The 19794-nt window shown below is 41.9% G+C and overlaps 1 protein-coding gene across 1 annotated transcript in view; it reads right to left on the bottom strand.

The window, feature by feature from the left end:
* Positions 1–17807, bottom strand: part of MED16 (mediator complex subunit 16) — a 38300-nt gene extending 20493 nt beyond the window's left edge. Inside the window, exons 1-14 of the mRNA XM_037422530.2 lie at positions 17574–17807; positions 17310–17456; positions 17070–17175; positions 16893–16985; positions 14141–14275; positions 10136–10241; positions 9515–9598; positions 9362–9442; positions 9220–9291; positions 8659–8762; positions 6827–6969; positions 6142–6206; positions 3770–3898; positions 573–668 (exon numbers count right to left, since the gene is read on the bottom strand). Coding sequence (XP_037278427.2) covers positions 573–668; positions 3770–3898; positions 6142–6206; positions 6827–6969; positions 8659–8762; positions 9220–9291; positions 9362–9442; positions 9515–9598; positions 10136–10241; positions 14141–14275; positions 16893–16985; positions 17070–17175; positions 17310–17456; positions 17574–17635 — 1423 coding nt within the window. The 5' untranslated portion in view covers positions 17636–17807. The remainder of the gene's footprint in view (positions 1–572; positions 669–3769; positions 3899–6141; positions 6207–6826; positions 6970–8658; positions 8763–9219; positions 9292–9361; positions 9443–9514; positions 9599–10135; positions 10242–14140; positions 14276–16892; positions 16986–17069; positions 17176–17309; positions 17457–17573) is intronic.
* Between the last annotated feature and the right edge of the window lie 1987 nt (positions 17808–19794).

Below are 19794 nucleotides of genomic sequence, written 5' to 3'. Positions count from 1 at the left end.
CAGTGACCTTGTTTGTATGCTGTATAATCAAACCTGAAAAAAAAAAGGAAGCACTTATTTATGCACAATATTTCAAGTGGGCTGTCTCTATCAAAAACGAAAACAATGCTTCCTTAGCTAAACAGGCCAATAAAGCACTGGCTGGCTTTCCCATCGTAGGGAATAAAGAGAGGCAAGAGACAGCACCCTTGCTGTGAGATGGCTGTTCTTAATCTGACTTCCTTTTTCTCTACTTCACGCCAACTGCCCGCACACCCTTACCCGGCGTCAATCTTCCGTCGTCGCGCCAGATACATGTGCAGGTGCACCCTCGAGGCCTAATAAATTCCCAACTTTATGTTTAGTGTACACAACGAATGGCAATTATACGGCCAAGGGCTACACGACTTCATATATTCCAAAATATAAGACAAGGCAATAAACTAGACAGTGCATGCACATCTACCACAGAACGAAGTACTAACAATAACTACCAAGAGCAAATGAATGCCACGACAACTGTGGATGTGAATGCGGTTGGGGGGGTGCAGCAAGTACTTGAGGCTACCTATTACAAGTGCTTAATTGCCCACCAGGTCTCATGCTGAGGAGGACGTCCCACCAGTCAGTGCCGGTCATGAGACAGTGCTCCAGGAGGGTCATTGTGTAGCTGGGGCTGACCGGAGTGCCTGCATTAGAAGGTTGCCGTGTTTGTGTGTGCGTGTGTGCAAGAAGTCATTCTCAATCTCTCCAAGTCCAAAAACTTCGGAGGGTAGTCTATGAGTTTAAGACCTTTTAGGTTTTTTTCAGACACGCAGCAACTCGCACGTACGGTCACTCCCCTATGCCAGAAATAGCAAAACTCGCATAACTAGTTTATGCAAAGCTGTATCCTTTGCAGTTACACAAATTAAATGAGAAACAAGAAACTGGATTGCTTAACAGAGCATTTTTTACTTCTGCTGCCTTCAAGTAAATGTGATGTCACCCTTGTTGCCTTCATTACTCCACACGCTATGTACGAGGCATGCAATGCAAGAAACACAGACATCAACCCAATCTTCACAGATAAAATAAAATTTTTTTTGTGTGATGGCTATTTTTAATTTGCGCTTATCAATAACAGAGACAATATTTGAGGCGTCCACATGTCGAAATGTGTGTGCAAAATAATTGCAAACATGTCTGAATTGAGCACACAAATATACAGAGGCAGTGGAAGGTTTATAAAAAGCACCTCTAAGAGAAGAGAACCTGTTTCTAAAGCAGAGTCCCAAGTTCAAGAACACTGCTGCCAATGGTAACTCAACCTGGGTAACTCAACTGGAAACTCCGCAACAGAAAACTACCTGCCATCCCAGAAATGGCTGTATGGCCACTCTGAAACGAGGTAAATGGCCACTCTGAAACGAGGTTTATTGGTGTAAGTAGCGCTTGCACAGCAAGTCTATTGATACTGAAAGCGGGCAGGAACAACTGACACAGGAATGACAGCTCTAGGGCTAACAGCTCGCGCTTGGCTCCTCTTGCTAAGGTCATGATCCAGTGCGGCAGATAGTCTTCCTATCAATACTAATACCTTGATTATATATATGTTGCACTCACATATGATGAGACGAAAGCACTTTTTAATATACACTGGTTGTACTCAGCCTTAGCACCTCATCAAACACAAAAATTGACCAGCGTTGGTCCGTGGCAGCAGCATCAACACGAGTGACGCAATAAAATCATCATCACAAGATGACATCACCATCATGATGCCAGAGATCACCACAACTTGTTATGTCATCACATCACTGTGATATCATGCGTCACACAATATGATGTTACACAATGCCATCACATGACATCGTCACTTGGTGGGCTAATCTTGAGGCCGCAAAAAAACCCGTTAGGTGGAGAAAGCTTCCAAAGGGAGTGTGGCAGCTTGGGCTAGTTGGTATAACATGATGATAGTTATAGCGCGAGAACAGAACGAACACGCAGAGACAATAAGGACACGAAGGACACGAGCGCTCGTGTCCTTCTTCCAAAGGGAGTTGAGAGGATCAATGCATCGACCAAAAATAAAAAGATGAAGATTGATTTCGTGTTCAGTCATCTATCTTCGACAGGTGCATAAGGTACCCTGTGAGTTTTTTTCAGTGAATAGAAGCCTTGCGTGAATACTGAATTTTATCTGAAGCAAATTCAAAGCGAATGATGATTTTGGTCAAGTAATTTTTAAAATAGAATATTCGAAATATGAAGAAAAATGGGTGTACAGTCAAACTCCGCTACAACGAACATTGCTTCAATAAAATTTCCGCTACTACCAAAAATTCACAATTCCCCATCAGCAGTCCATAGGAGTCAATGCATAAATATTGTCGCCACAACGAACACTTTTTCTTCGATCGTCCCGCTTCAACGAAATTTCACGATGCGATTCCAGGCTCAGATACTTATTTCTATGCAGTAAACCTAATCTTTAACATTTCAATGCATTTTCAGAGCCTGAAAATGCGTCAACGAAGTCTAAAATACGCGTTGGCACCACCAGAAACCGCTGCTACATCGTCGTTGTTTAGCAAGCATGGGTGCCGCCATTGCTCGATAGGGATGGCAATGAGACTACCCTGCTTTTGCCACTGGCTTGCTTTTGAGCCGCAGACAATCTGAAGCTGAAGCTCAGTCACTCAGTTCATGGCTTCCTTCACGCAGCTGCTGGGTGCAACCGTGGAACGATGCCTTTTCCGATTTCGATGCTTATCATTATGTTCGCGTTTGGCCAATGTGATAACTAATCAAAGTAGCTGTTCGTTCGCATTATCAACAAAATCAGCTAGCCACGAGTGACGGATGATAAGAATGGCGTATAATATCGCAAAAGTCGCCACTCCACGATACCCTGCCTCCATCTCGGCGTTGTGGGATACTTTTGACGGCGGACAGCTGCCGGTGTTAATGTCTTGATGCAACTGTTTGGTTCGTTCACAAAAGCAGTTTTAGGCATTGTTTCAGCGTGCTTTTCACCATGGCGTCGCTATGCATGGGTGAGAATCACGTCGTGATGCTGCCGGGAAAGAATAGGAAGCAGCGGACATATTTTTTCGATTTCACTACAACGAAATTTTCGCCGTAACAAAATTTTTGCCGTGCCCCATCAGTTTTGTAGCAGCGGGGTTACACTGTAGTTGTCATGACCTAACTAACCTGCACAATATATTTTAAATTGAAACAAGGCCTCTGTGTAAATGCCTTTTGTTGTTGTTGTTGTTGTTGTTCAAAGAACGTTGAAACAACTTTGAAAAATAGCAGAATATAACTTTTAGTAGAATGCAAGTGATAACTTGTAAAATATGCAATGCTTAAAAATTTACTGTACTTGGAGCATATAGGCCGGCACAACAATCTTTTAAACATAAAAAAAAATGAGGAATCGATGTGACGGTAATATGTTCATTTAACCTTGAAGTGAAGCTATGCGGCAGTGCAGATTCCCTCTGGATAGGTGTTTTCACGGTTTAGCACCCCTTCACTGTAGTGCAATTATCTTTACAGGAAGTTATATGCAAACTAAGATATATTTATTAAATGTTTTTATGACTAAGCACTCCTACACTGCAGTGAAACCACCTTTACAGGAGGTTACGTGCAGACTAATATACATCTATTTGTTCTATGTGAATACTTTGTGAAGTTTTTCATTATGTAAATTTGAATACTGTACTATTCCTTCGAATATTCAAAGCATTTGAATATTTGCACCAGCCTAGTGAATAGTAAGAGGCTTAAAAAGACTCACTGGGCTCTGTAACTGGCGCCAGCCTGAAGAGGTAGATCTGCGAGAGAGAGTCGATGGCCACCATCACACTGCTCGTCCAGCTGAGTTGCATGTGAGACACTGTGGCGTTCAGATGCTGGTACTTGATGCCTGCCTCCACAAGAGACAAAAAGGGCACAGGACTGCAACACCACTCAAAAGTTGCAGAGACTGCATCTTATTTACATGTTTTAGTTGAACAGATAGAGCAGTAGGTACGCCTCTTAGTGTACTGGCTAAAAAGGTACAGTCACCATTTTATTTCCGCATCAAAGGCACTTCGTGAGCCCAGGCACAAAGTTACCTATCGGGCTTTACAAACTAGCAAAATTAAATACTCAGAAACAAAATTGTTAGGCTTAAAGGCTAATTCACGCAGAAAGCAGGGTGGCCAGAACAGCAAAGTGGCAAAGCAAAAAGCGGGGAAACCCTCCTCTGCAGGCCACGAAAGTGGGCAGAAAATGAGGCGGCAAGTACGATCACTCCCAGACTAATTTTTTGCCGCTCTCCACTTTGCCGCAGCCAATCGGAACACCACACGGTGGAGGCGCAGCGGCTGTGCTGCTGTGGCGCTGGTGTATCTGTGGGAGAAGTATTTCAACGTGATAGCAACACATGCGCAAAAGCGCGATATGACCGCCTCCTTTGCCACAAAGCAAGCCAACAAAGACATGTGATCTCAACAGGTGCACGCACTAACCACGTCGCACTTGAAGACTTTCCCTCTTTGCCGCTCAGCACTCGGTGTGAACAAGCCTTAATGGAGTGCTGACACCATTTTAAGACATCACAAGAGGGACATTTTTCACTTCCTTGGTGTGCGGTGTCAACACTCACCATAGACAGGAGTCAGGCCATACTTATAAAATATTTTATTTTGATATTAAAGTTTTTGTCACTGATCATGTGAAAGCCAGCTCTATTGCAATGGACATTATTCAAACGAGAGAAGAAAGTTCGTGAATTTGCGAGCTCTGCATTCTACACGCAGCTGAAATCGCAGAAATCACTGTCTGGGTCACTGGACGACAATTCACTCACCGTTCTTTATGTTCCCCATGAGCAGGTGACACACTTGCCGCTAGTATATTGCCATTTGCTGTCTTCCCATGACATCACACTTTTTTGACACATCACTCTCTCAACATCAAAACCGAAAGTGTCTTGTTAAGGTTGCAGTAATAAAATTATATTTGATGCATTCCCAAGCACCACAATACTCGTTTAGGGTTTTTCGACATCAGTAATTCTATTTCGAGCAACAATCCAAAAATTTTTCAATTCGTTTTAGTACTCCTTAAACATGTTCATTTGTTTGAGTACTCCATAAACACGTAAATAACATGATAGAATTATGAGGCAGGTATAGTGAAGGGCACTGGATCAACATTCAAGCCCAGTATTCTTGTATGTATCAACAAATGAAAGTAAAAGAATGTTCTTGCATTTTGCTTTTCTCGTTATGTGACCATCATGAACAAAAACCTGCAACCTTGCACTTAACAGAATTTCGCAGCGAACAGGCTACCACGCCATTTGAATGCTAAATCAGCTTATGCTAACAAAGCAGCCTCTTGAAACTTTTTCCTTAGATGTTCTCATTGCAGGTTGATAATAACAGGAGAGAACGCAGGTCTAGGCAGCTACAAACTTTGTGGCTTGTGTCTGAACAATGCAGTCGCATTCAAGTGAGTTGAACAGAGGGCACACTTTCCATGGAGTACTTTTAGTTGAGAACTAGCCCTCCCCCCTTACGCCCATACAGCTAGCAAGGACACGACAGCTGAATGCTGCTATGAAAAGAAACCAAAGTAAGTACCCTTACCACAACCTCAAATAAACATTAGCAGCACAAAGAGAAGAAATTTGTGTGGGCAACAAAACAAAAATCATTGCAATACAGCATGAAAATACATTACCACATATAATATCAGTATCACAAAACAAATTGGACAATGCAGAGATCAAAGAACAAAGGTCAAGTAACATTTTTAAGCATAAAACAAAGGCTGATGGCATCGGGTGAAAGTAACGACAGCTACATGTTTGAATCCCAATGATTCAATCAGTGCAACGAGTAGTGAACCCCACAAAAATTTCACACATTGCAATGAATAACCTCTGTACCATCCGACACTTATGTTAACCCAGACAAGAAGGAGCACGAAAATCTGCTACAACTGCCAAATACTTTTCATGCTCGCAAGTGAGTAAATTTTACGCACCATGGGAAAATCTGCTACTTCTGCCAAATACTTTTCATGTTCGCAAGTGAGTAAATTTAACGCACCATGAAAAATTCTGCTACCACTGCCAAATACTTTTATGCACGCAAGTGAGTAAATTTAACGCACCATGGTCGTCACGTCGATGAGATGCAGCATTGATGTTGATGCAGCACAAGGTGTTCATGAGATCCCTAGGAGAAAAAAAACATTACTTCATAGTGAAACTAGACAAAACATCAGGCAAGCTCAAAAAAACATTTGCTAGCTTCATGTAATGGTAACATTTTCGTAAAGTTTCTTTTTCCCAGTCCTTGTAGTGTTCTACAAGGACTGCGACTGGGAATGACTGTCGATTACTAATTGCCCTAAGCTTCACTTATCTAGAGCCTTCTGTCATCTCAATTCTCAAAAAATGCGTTACAGTAGCATACAAATGTTCATCAACATATTTCTGAACATTGGTTTTAAAAAAATGAAGCGATTCCCAAATCATTTCTGTGAATCCGATCTGCATAAGCCCACAAAGCGGTTTAAGTTTTCTCAAAAAGAAAGCTGTCACTAACCATTTGTAACACAATGCGAGAAATCAATTCTACAAAGATTGCTCAGAAAGAAAGCCTTTTTGGTTTTGTCCTGGTATCTAATACAAAAAATCTGTACAGGTTTCCTTCGTACTGCTGTACTACAACCAAAAGGTGGATGAAAGTTCTCCCTTTCATGCCGATTACTTGCTACCCTTTGCTTATTTAAAACTAATTGCTAGAATTATTCATTTCACAAATACCAAGTGTTCAGTGGCAGGAAATCAAACCTGGAAAAGCACTTGATGACGTTATCTTTGTACGCTGCAATGATGTACGAAGGAGGCGGGCTCATGTCGTAAATGGAGAGACGAGGTGTACACAGTGCCATGACCGGAGATGTGTACGTCGCCGATTCGTGGTGTTGCCAGCCCTGTAGAGAAAAAAGTTCTTAACATCAGCCCTCGTAGGGAGTGCTTAATGCTGATTGCATGGGCTGTCCTCAAAATGACGCATCAAAAATCAAGTCAGACTATGCGACAAGTTGGTCCTTAAAGGGGTCTTTCAACTATACCTCCAACGATTGTTTTTAACATTTCAATTAAACACGCGCATGGAGTTCAAAATGCTATCATGATCAACAATGCCACACGTTGCAGCACTACGAGTTGCAGGAGCCCCACAAATGCACAGAACTGTGTGTGCGGTGTGTGTGTTACGTGCAATGTGTATCTCCTCCTTCCTCTCTCTTTTCTCCTCATTCCCCTCTCCCCCATGTAGGGTAGCAAACTGGACTTAGTCTAGTTAACCTCCCTACCTTTCTGATAATTTTTTTCTCTCTCCCTTCTCCGCTCCGATTCTTTTAGCAGTGATCAGCTCCTCAAGTGTTCAACGTGACGTCAACATGTCACCTACTCGTGATATGCAAGGCTTATTTGTCCGTTTGCAGGCACATGCGCTAGCTACTCTTTTACTCACCAAATGAGGTGGAGCATCTCGGCAAGAAGGAGAGATGAGCGAACGAAGTATAATGAAGGAAAGAGTGAAATGAGCAAAAGCCTCCTCTGTATTACGAAACGCGTGCAACTCCACTATATTACAAGACCGTTTTGCAAAGTTCTCATTGGCTACGTGTTCGTTGTAGACTAGCGCACCACTGCAACACCACAACTAAATTTCAACTTCCGAGTGGTTTAGAGGTTCAAAGCAAGCCCAACAGATAACTTTTGCCGGCCACACAGTTGTAAGGAAGTGACATGTAATTACGTACAAACCATTCCTGGTGCTAATGTGAGAATACAGATAAGTTACCACTGACTTCTTATGTTACAGTGATTCTGATTCTCAAAAAGACCACTGAGCAATGTTTAGGAACTTGTTCATTAAGTACTACGCTTTCTAGAAGCTATTCAATAAGCTAGATTGGTATATCAATAAGTTTTGGCCTTTCTAGAAGCCATTCTATGTACTAGACTGGTAGATATTAACCCTTAATTAAGATAGAACATGCGCCATGTTTCTTATACAAAGAGCAGCACCTCCTTGTCCAAGAAAATGACACAAGAAACGAAGGCCGACAGTGACAATTTCCTCCAAATTCTCGCACTACGTATATCAGCAGTGGCATCTATGAAAGGGCCAGCATTAGCATCAGCGTACAGGCAGAGGCACATCTGAATTTTGCACACAGCCCCTTTTCCTGCTCTCTTTTCCTGTAGAAGATTTGAGCAGTAAATGTTTTCCTAACACAGGCAACTCCAGCATCGTAAAATTATAATGGCACTTAATGATTAGATGAGTGTGAATCAAGAGAGGTAATTGAATGCACCAACAAATGCTAACAACCTATATTTCAAAAAGAAAATTCAATGCTCTTCGAGACATAACCATGAGACAAATAGATACTGCACATTTATTTCCTAAGTGCTTCTTGGAAGTAAGCCCTCCTGTACACGCCCTTGGCATTCGGAACGCTTTTACAGACCAGGATAACATTACCAATATTTATTGCTCATTGAGAAATATATTTGCTGAGAATAGTACGGTAAAAAGTTTCAGTAAGAGAGCCTGAAAGTTATCAAAAATTCAATTATTCAATAAAGCAAGTTTTTTTTTTCCTTACTACAGTCTTAGTAACAGTGTCGACAGCAGGTGTGTGGAACATCTTGTGGAACCGCACAGGCTTCTCTCGCAGCTCCCAGAGCTCAATAGTGCTACCAGCAGAACCTGAAAGAGTAACTTCGTACAGCTACAAGAAAAACAAACTCAGGGTTACGTGACAGCTATCAAAGTGAGTGGTTCACGATTCGTATTTCGTAAACATCCCTAAGTAATTCTAGGGACTATGATGGGTGCTTTATGAGTGGAGAATCCTAATTAATTTTGACTCCCTGAAGTTCTTTAACATGCACTAAAACTAAAGTCTAGGAACATTTTTGTATTTTGTCTAAAGCAAAATGCCATGCCATCAAAATTCAATCCTACACAAACTGAGTGTTACGAAGTGCAAACATGATATTTACTCCAAATGTCTTCGTGCCCTCTTTATTGCTACAAATTTGTTGATCAATAGACTCACGAGGTTTGCTTAAGACAAAAAAGAAAAATAACTCACTAATTCTGACAGTGAAGAGATTTAAGGGGGTTTAACATCACATGCAAGACACAAGGAGGGAGCACTGACCTGAGATTGAAACAGCCACAGCATCAGCTGCTTCTCGTAGGACAAAATTGAGGTGTGTCACACGCGTATGAGCTGAAAACAATTTTGACAAGATCAGCAGGGCAAAATTGCAGCAGTGTACAAAGCTACAGGGCAGACTTACGAGGCTTTTCACGGGACTGGGCCGTGGCATGACATTTGAGATAAAAACTTGAAAAGGGGTGGCAGGTGATGATGCACTTATCTGCAACCAACCCGAGGTAATAAATGTGGCGTTAAGACTTTTCAAAAACAAAGCATCGCTACTACTACCTACCCTGACTCAGTTTCAGTGCTATGCGAAAGCAATGAACTGATGACTGTACAAGTCCATCACTGGTCACAACCAGAAAATCACCGTCTGAAATTGTACAAAAATCTGTGTGAAAAATAGAATTTGTTGTAAATTAAACTGTAATTAAATATACACTCTTCTTTCCATTTGGTTGTGCATGGCAACGGGCAGTTGGTGAACTTCAAAGGGGTCCTGCTACCTACTGCAGATTGTTGCAAGTGTTACTTCTCCTTCCGTTGACTGAACATGCATCAAGTGCCCACACAATGATAAAAAAACATGTGTTTTTTTAAAGAAGAAAGCACATCAAGAGGTGGTCTGAAAAGGTAATTTGGAATCATTAAACGCCGCTCAAGAGAGTACTGGTTTATTCAGGACGCATGTGTTGTCCGTACGATACACGTTCGAGGTAAAAGAAGGATGAAGCTTGTGTATAGTTGTGATGTGACAAGCAACCTTTCACAAGCAGCAATAAGCAGTGCTGGAAAAGGCCTTTTTATAGCGTGCACAAAAAATTACGCCTTATAGTAAGTCTCGATTCCTAAATTAATCGGGACACATGAGCTTGCTGCTACAGTGCCATGAAGAAGCAAACCTACTTACTCTTTCCATAACAGAGATCAACGACTTTGAGTCGGCTTCTGTACAGACCCAAGATCTCAGTGCCAGTGATGACTGTTTCATCAGACTGCAATATCACCACACACACCTGCAATAGAAAGAACAAAACAGTGTTCCATGTACACCGCCCCAGAGGGCAAATGCAGTATCCTGTAATATCCTATGAAATGTGAGAAGAACTGCTCAGAAATAGAAAAAAAAAAGTTTTAGTTCAATAACATGCCAGTGCGCATCACTCCCATCTTGAATCAATGCCAAATGTAGTACAGTGAACTCTCATTTGTGCAAACGTCGCTTCAACGAATATTTCAGAAAAAAACTTTCAGAAAATCTCCAGCAGTTTTCCAATACATTCTAAGCAAAAATGTTTCAGTTAAACGAATGTCTGAATATAGTGAATATTACGGTTGAACTAACTTGTGTAAACTCACCCTTATTTTTTAGATCAAGTCAACGCAGACTTGCATTCTGCTGCACTGGCATGAAAAATGCATGCCACCCACTAATCACCCATCACTCGGTGCAACATCCCTTGCGCATGCATCACCATTGAAGCAAAGCAGTTGTGTGTGAGACGAGAGGCACGTGTGCTTGAGTACCTATGTACAGCTATCAGATTTGGAAATTATTTCTAGTGTCCGTTCAAAACTGAAAGAAGAGGAGCGTGAAGATGTCATGACCGAGACAGGTTCAAATCTTGCATCTCTATCTGAGGCTGTAGGATATAATAGAGTTGCGAGACTCTGTGTCACTGCAACAAGCTGCGCTAGAGGCGGTGCATCGAAACGCAGACTCTCTGAATCACTTTCTTTCTCCTCGCACTTTAAGGACACTAGTGCAAATGAGAATTACAGAATTTTTTTCAAAACAAATTACACTCAGTACTTCTGAATTGATTTCTGCTGTGTGCAATGCTGTTCCGTATTCTAGTGAATATTCAGTTCAGTGAACTTTCAGCAAAGTGAATTGTTTCATTGGATCCTCCTGTGTTCACTGAAATCTGAAGTGAGAGTTCACTGTATTCAGACATCACTGTGCAGTTTAGAAGTCGTATTGTGCATGTAAAACAAAAAAAAGCCACTTCAATATAAGCAAAGTTGCAGTTAAACTCAGCATCCTTTATTAGTGCATTGTAGCAACAGCTTATTCTTTCTTTGATATACATCGCACCACAGATGTGAAGCTATCATAAATAATTTCTCTAGAAAGATGAAGCACTGCTGTGGTGAATGTCAGCGCTGTCAATAAATATATGACAGTACCATCTAACCAAGCAAAAGTCTGTTGACATGTAGGGCATGCTAAAATGCCATTTAGCTCCAATCCACCTCCCTCTCTTTACTTAGCCATTTGACTCGAATAATCCCTTAAGGCTGTAAACACCATGGCATTACGTAGGGCAAGTCACATTGCATTATATAATGAAGCAACGCATATTTCACGGAAATAAGGAAAAAAGCGAAATCATAACACCAAAAGTAAAAAATTAAAAGCTCTATATTCCAGTAAAGTACAGTATACTTGCCTTAATTATGTATTAATACAATTAGGTATAATTGCAGTGCTATTTAGTATACCTTTTTATGCACTGTCTATACCTGTTTTTTTTTATTTGCATTGTGCTGTTTGTGCTATGCTGTTTGTATATTCTTAAGCTGTTTGCATTTACTTTTTTTGTATTGTAAACTGTCCCACCCTGTAACAGCCCGATAGAGCTAAAAGTACTGAAAATAAGTAAATAAAATAAGTAACTCAAACTGTGATAATGCGTGCCTTCAGTTGATTCCAACAATTCAATAATATCCAAATTATTGATTGGCTTATTATTATTACGATGTATTTAAAAGCCACTTAGTTCAGACCGTGTCATGCGGTTAATTCTCACTTTCAATGTGACAGCATTAAGGAGCTCGTTTTTTAGTGTCTATACCGGAAAAGATCTACTGTTTTTTCCAGGGCTGGGTCCAGCCACTCATTTGGGGGGGGGGGGAGGTTGTCTAAATAACTCCAAAGAGGAGGGCGTGGTTTTGAGTTTTTTTGTTTTTACTAGTGGAAAACCCCTTTCGTAGCATAAGTACTGTTAATGTGCTCGCAGTGGTTTCACTCATTTGTCCTACTTGGTTACAGGAGGTGGACTATGAGCACTGATGTGAGGGGAGCGAGGTGCATACTCAGACATCAAGGAGGGGAGGATTACCCCTACTGCTGCCCCCTCCTCTGGATCCCCCACTTGCTTATATAATAAGTCGGCATATATAATAAGTCAAAAAATGTAAAAAAAAATGTCATGCATGGACGGAAAGTGCAGCACAGTTGCAGCAAAGGCTGGAAGAATGGCATTTCTAGGACCAGTTCTCAACTCTCTTGGGACTACTAATAAAAGTACACTTACAAGGTACGCACTACGAAATAAATCATAACTATTGTCAAGTTGGGAAGCACCCACTACGTCGTTATTCGTCACTATGTGAGAAGCGAAACCCCCCGCTACGCATTTGATTGATTGATTTGTGGGGTTTAACGTCTCAAAACCACCATATGATTATGAGAGACGCCGTAGTGGAGGGCTCCGGAAATTTCGACCACCTGGGGTGCACCCAAATCTGAGTACACGGGCCTACAACATTTCCGCCTCCATCGGAAATGCAGCCGCCACAGCCGGGATTCGATCCCGCGATTTGTGGATCAGCAGCCGAGTACCTTAGCCACTAGACCACCGTGGCGGGGCCCCGCTACGCATTTCCAAGGCATTATGTGCACTCTGTTGATGTCGTGGCTGATGACCAAAAACTATGGCCGAACCCTTTTTACTGGGTTAGAAGCATCTAACAGCCCACTCACTATGCAATTCGTATTGCGTGATGCCTGGTTGCTATTTTACTGTTTTACCACACTATAATACAGATGTTAACGCAGTTTCTTCCCGACATACCACCAGTATAGGTTATTTTTGAAACGGAGTTTAGGGCAGTGGTGCGGCTCTGTGATCGAACACTGCCACAGAGAGGACCCAGGTTCAAGTCCTATTCCATCCTGAATATTTTTATTATTTCGTTTCTTTTTCTTATTTCACACGATAGCACTTTTAGACAACAGTGGCGACTGAAAACTACAGCGCTAAAATAGCCAGCCCTTGTCGTGCTCTCATAACAGCTTTCGCTGTAAAACAAGCCCCTCAAGTTCAAAATGACGCGGCGGGTACGAAACTGAAGCACGCAGCATTTCACTATGTCTGCTTTTATGGTGTGCCGGCTGACACTGAAGCAGGTGACCAGCATTTTGTAAAGAGGAGTTAGAAACACAACCTAATGTGACAACTGCACAGGCCTTCCACTACACTGTTTAGATTTCAGAATTTAATAGATACAGAAAACTCTGAACGAACTAGCTGCACTTACTGGCATAGAAAGATTCGCACTTATGGCACACTAAGCAAAGAAGCAGCTGACCATTCAAAACTTTTCTTAAGCGTTTGGTCAGTAGTGAATGGCTAATAAACTTCTGGATCTTGCACCTCTGCTTTCTGTTTATTTTGTGCAGTTAGGGTCTAAAAACACCTAAAAATTTTAAAACGCCATCAAAATCAATGCATAATCATTATGTGTGGTGTCAACTTGCCCAGACTCACATATATGAAAACGTCTTGTGAGTCAAACAAAATGCAGGGGTCCTTTTGAGATTGAATTAACGAGAGTTGACTGTAAATTAGAAACTTACAAATCACCCCTTACGCATACAAAACATTATTAGAAGCACCAAACAGTGCTTGAAAGTGGACAAAGTGCAGATAACATTTTTTTTTTCCAATATTTTTCCAGTCTTTCATGCTGATCAATTTCGCTCCATATTTTGATTTCTCCTTTAATAAGAACATGCTTTTATGCACACCAAATACCAAAACACTTGAGAGGTCAGAGAATTTAAGCATCTAAAATGTAGCCATAAAAAGCGTGAAGGGAGATCAGATGGAACTTTCTGGAGCCTTACCAAACCAGAGCTGGTCACAGCAATGCAGCCCTCACTTGGCTTCCCGCCAACCTGACGTACTGAGGGGCCAAATCGCACGTGTACATACTTCTCCAAATACTGTACACTGTCTTTCTTCTCCATGTTCAATCCAATCTGAAACAACAACCATGGGTGAAGACTTGTGGAATAATTTCCGCACTGTGGCAGCCCCTGTGCAGAATTCAGCGGGGCTAATGCCGTGTCGACTCAAGCTTAAAAACACACACTCCTTTCTTACATTCTCTTGCCCCGTAGAAAAAAAAAAAATGGTCATGGGTTCGAATTCGCACCTCACACGTGAAGGTTATGTACATGTGCTTATTGCCCCACTGGAACTGAAAACACATCAAAATGCACATTGTGTAAAGTTACCTTCTTTCCTGTCACTGTTTTTGATGTAATTGTTGACAGCACACACACACACAGGCGACAAAAAGCAATGCCTGTACGGTACAACTAAGCACTTGCAAAAACTTTTTCTAATTGGCTATAGGAGAAATCATCACAGTGAGGAATGTTTAAGGTCTACAAAAATATATGGTGGCTTCGAAAAAAGAAACACTTTCCATGGATCTAACGTCTCTGCAGCATTTAGAAATGTCACTTAACAAATGTACAAGTTTTGTTAAATATAGTCATTAGCATAAGCTGCACTAGTCGCCGCCTCCACGTCCAACACCTCCACCAATCAACTCTTGCACCAAACAGGACATTCTAAACATCCTGTATTTTTCATTTTTTCAGTCTCACCTCACAAACTGTATTGATTCATGGGCCTAAACATTCAACACTTGCCTAGATCCTGTTCGATGTGTTACGTCCCCGCAAACACGGACTGAACCGCGGTCCTTTCAAGATGTTTACGCTCATTTCTTAAACCCACGCATTAAAAAAGAGAAAAAGAAAACCTTCGGGGTAACGAATAGGCATTCCAGAGTGGAGTACCTGGAAGGATTATTTCTACCGTTCTCGCGGGCCCCACCGCGCAGACACGAGGACCGGGCGGTGCCTTGTTGTCTACAGATGGTGTGACAATGTACGGTGGAAATAATCCGCGCGCACCCTTCAGATTTGTGGCATGGGGGAGCAGCAGAGCACCTTTTGTTGCTTAGTGGAATGCGACCCTGCCATAGCGCCTTTTCCGGGTCCTACGAAAAGGGACTACGAGAAGAAGAGAGTCAGAGATATACGATGCGATGAGCTCGAGATGGTAGAGAGGCAAGGACGGTACGATGAGGAATGAAAGTTAGGGATAGGAGGCGAGTGAATGGAGCGTTACGAAAGAGGGCTAAGATGGAAGTCACTGAGAGGCGCGACGTAGACGATGACGAAGACGCTGACGAATTGGACAGATCAGACCTCGACGCCAAGAACCAACCTTCGGCCCCGATTCAAGCAGCCAACTCCGAGGCCCCGACTACATGGACATTCTGTGAGACGAACTTCACCTCCCTTACTTAAACAAGCTTTGCGGGTAGGGATGCGGCATATTGAGACATTGCGCGGTTTTATTCATTGATAACTTTATCATTTGTGTCGTCCTGTGTTTACTCTGTATTGAGGCACCCTTGTATTGTCACTGTTACTTCACATATGTATCCTGTTTCGCGTGTCGCGAGTATTTGCTGATGTGTTACAATTTCGTATAACAGAGATGTCGTTCACGGACAGTATGTGTGTACGCTTTTGCACTTGCTATTGAATTAAATGCGTGCATGATTAAGAAAAGATTGTGGCGTCTCTTACTTCCCGGCCCCAGCACAAATCCCTGTATGTAGAAAGTGACTGAGACACGTAGCCAAGAGGGAACCGGATAAGAAGAGGTTGAGTGGTCTTCCCTCTCTTTGGCAATCGGTGGCGTAGCGGGGGACGTCTCAGATGTCTAGAGAAACGAGCTGTGCAAACTATTATATTTCTCGTGGCGAAATGAAGCAAGCAAACCAATATTTTCTAAACTGCAAATCATACCATTTGGTTTCTTACGCAAAATAAGTATGGCAAAGTGCATTAGCAGTGTAATAAAAGACAACTACCTGTTTAACATATCAATATTGCGAATGCCAAATCTCCAACAAGAAGCAAAACAATTGCGAGCTTTAATATACCATTGGCTAGAAACCTATATGGTCAGAGATTAGTACAATTTTTTGTTGCGAAAATATGAAACGACACACCAATTGAGGGAAAGCAGCGCAAAAACATTTCACACTGGTTAAAAAAGTACTATCAACAGCAAATGCCATCTGTATAGACATGTCACGAACGCAACCTACAGATACACTCATATCGATTCTATTGTTTTTTTTCTCTTCTCTCTCAATTTTGATATGCTTACCACAGCTAAGTTATATACATGTTGTTTCATTGTTCTATACCATATATTCTTGTCTGTTAAATATGTGTGTATATATGTATATATATGTGTGTACATATGTATATATATGTGTATATATGTATATCTATATATAGATGTGTGTGTGTATGCATTCTATCTGCTATTTCTCATTTTACTAATGTGTATTTCTGTAACTATATGTCTGTAAATGACCCCAATACTAGCCTTCGGCTAAGGGGTCATACAGTGTTTGCAAACAAAGTGTACTTATTTTATGTGAATAAACTTCAAACACTTCGACAAGCAAAACAACTGGCCCCTCAAGCATTACATAACGAGAACGCTTGAACCGCAACCAAAGTGTTTCTTCCTATGGAAAGTTGGTTTAGGACGAACCTTTTTTCCATTGTGAAACCAGGCGCCCGTCAGAATGTACTCGCCAGGAAACGACGTAGAAGCGATCATGGTCCAGTCATTTAACAAATAACTCTGCAAAAAAAAAATGGTGGGCAATGGCAAATGGGGTGATGAACGGTAAAGTAAAGCACCACACGCATGTTTATCGCAACGCACCTTCATGGACCACAGCTGAATTTGCCCGACAGCGTCAGTAATCAGCAACTTGGAAGCACCAACGTCCCATTCAACACATGTAATTTCTTCGGAGTGCGTCATTACTCTGGAAATAAGAACAATAAGGTGAATACCTTTGGTTGTGAAAATGCGACTGCCTGTCAACGCTTTAATGTTTCTTGTGCATAACGGGGCAGCTTGCAAAGCTGAGCGTAAACGAGCACGTTTTCTGTAACTCACTTGTGCGCTTCCCATGGCATGTTGAGGTCCACAACAAACACATGAAAGCAGGTGATTTTCCCGACGGGTTCCTGAACGTCTGACGACGAGGTGAACGCAAGCGTGTTGTGACTGGACACAGAGCAGACAGCCTTGCTTTCCGTGAGCCTGAAGTGCAGACATAAGCCATTGAACATGGCATCGACCACAGATGCAATTCGCGGCGGCACTTCGTCGAAACATACAACGTATGTGAATTTGCGCACGATGCCGAAGGTGTCTTACCATTCTGTGCTTGAAGGTACAGAGCTGGGAAACCGCTTCAACACTGAATAAACGTGATCCATTCTGTGAGGCTGCTTCTAAAACGCGCACTCAGCTTGATAATACTCAGATAATTACCGAAGCTAGTTAGTAATACCGAGTAACATCGGTGTTCGTCAATTTGGGCTGGTTGTCACGTCCCGCACGGAGTATTTCACCGGCGTCGAAACTTCAACGGCCACTAAGCTGGTCTTGGCTTGGCCAGACATGGCTAGGCTTTGCATTTTCACCTTTCTATCCCACCAACGCCTCCTAGATTTCCTGTGCCTGCCGAATGAGCACGAAACGCCGGTCATTTATGGCGGCGCTGCCTACGTAGGAATAAAAGTTTTTGTACTTGGTCTTTGAGATTGGCAATTTTGGCGTTTGTTACTAATTTTAGAGGATGCTTTTTATTTGAAAAGTTGTTTGTTGAATGACGGTGTCACTTACGTAGGGTTAATTACAATTACGTTTACGTCTTTTTAAAAATTTTTACGTTATTTTTGTCGCATATAAGCTCTAAAAACAAAAACTTATTTGAAGACACCCCTACTTGAGTGACGCCATCACCATAGTTCCGACGACCTCCGCTTCCCAAGTGACCGCCGATAATCCGGCAGGCACAGGAAATCTAGGAGGCGTTGATCCCACCTATTTCTGCGCTTATTTAAAAAATATTTTTATTGTTCTTTTACGAGAAAGTGGCTTTAAATTTTGCCTCATCAAAAATTTTCTTCTTATTATTTATCTATTTCTCTTTTTTTTCTTTTTGTGCTCCTTAGAGTTTCACACAACAATACCTAGAGGGGAATCTGCCGCTAGTGTGGGCAGGCTTTACTAAGTATAATACCTAAAGGTAGCATATACAATAACTCTAGGCTTTACCATAGCCTCTTATGTATATTTTTTTGCCTGCCGAATGAACAAAAACACCCGTTATCTATGGCAGCGCTACCTACGTAGGGTTAAGAGTATTTTTACTCGGCCTTTAAGATAAGCAACTTTGGCGTTTGCTAGTTTCAGAGGCTATGCCTTGTAATGAAGGGGTTGCCTGTTGAATGATCACGAAACGCCCGCTATCTATGGCAGCGTCACTTACGTGGAATTATTTATAATTAATTATAATTATATTGACGTTTTTGAACTTTTACTTCATTTTTGTTGCATTTAAGCTTCAAAAACGTAAAAACTTGTTTGAAGACATTCCTACTTAAGTGGCGCCATCACCACAGTTTCGACGACGGCCGCTTCCCAAGTCAGGCAAGGAAAATCTAGGAGGCTATGGCTTCACTTTACGCGGGCTCCTTCGGCGGTGCTATCTCGGCGCTTGTACGGTGTTCCCCCTGTTCTAGGTCACTCTACCCTTGTGGGCTTTATGGATTTACGCCACTGCTGTCTTGAGCAACGTTGGTCTTGAGGGGGGGGGGGGGGGGAGAAACTGCTAGTGTGGTTTGAGGTGGCAAGTACTCCCCTCCCATTAAGAAAGCCAAATTCTTGAGGCATTTCACGCTGCCCGTTGTTCGGTACATGACGTGTGCAGCACGTTTAGTATATCTTTAGTGTATTGGCGTTACAAAACATAGCCATGTTCGAAAAGAGTTCGGTATAAAGAATAATTCAATTTAAACATGTACAAGATAGTACGGTTTGACTGTACGGTCACATCCGCATATATCAAACTTACAATAATACGGGGTTTCTTTCGATATATCGTGAAATTCGATAAATTTGGTATAAACCTTCCTTTAAATTGCAGGTTGGCTTCGCGGCACTGCTTTGCACTAATGCAAAAAGGTAGCTTCACAGCAATAACAGTTTTTTTTTTAGCTTTATCTTTGACTCTTTGGTGTTGGTGGTGTGAGTAACATGCAAAGGCGAGTTACACGATCAAAAATATATTGTAAAGGTAAACAGTGCCTCGATATTTAACAAGGATGTAGTGCGTTTGCTGCACAAGGTGATAGAGGGTTTCTCTGGAGAGGTACAACTCGAAGTGATAAGAGACAGGATCAATTCTTGGCTAACCCACCTGAGTGAATACGATCCATGAGAGGCCTCATCATCATCAGGCTCTAGTCCACTGCTATTTAATTCATTGTCTCTTCCTGTAAATATCTGTAAATAAAATATACGTTTTCTTGTACTTCATACGGAGCTCCGTGTTCTCGACGGGTGGGGGCATGAGGTTCAGCGGTTCTCA

The sequence above is a fragment of the Rhipicephalus microplus genome, chromosome 4, assembly GCF_043290135.1.
Source record: "Rhipicephalus microplus isolate Deutch F79 chromosome 4, USDA_Rmic, whole genome shotgun sequence".
Classification (NCBI taxonomy): domain Eukaryota; kingdom Metazoa; phylum Arthropoda; class Arachnida; order Ixodida; family Ixodidae; genus Rhipicephalus; species Rhipicephalus microplus.
The sequence above is the reverse complement of the archived record's forward strand: the minus strand, read 5'-3'. Positions and strand labels throughout refer to the sequence as shown.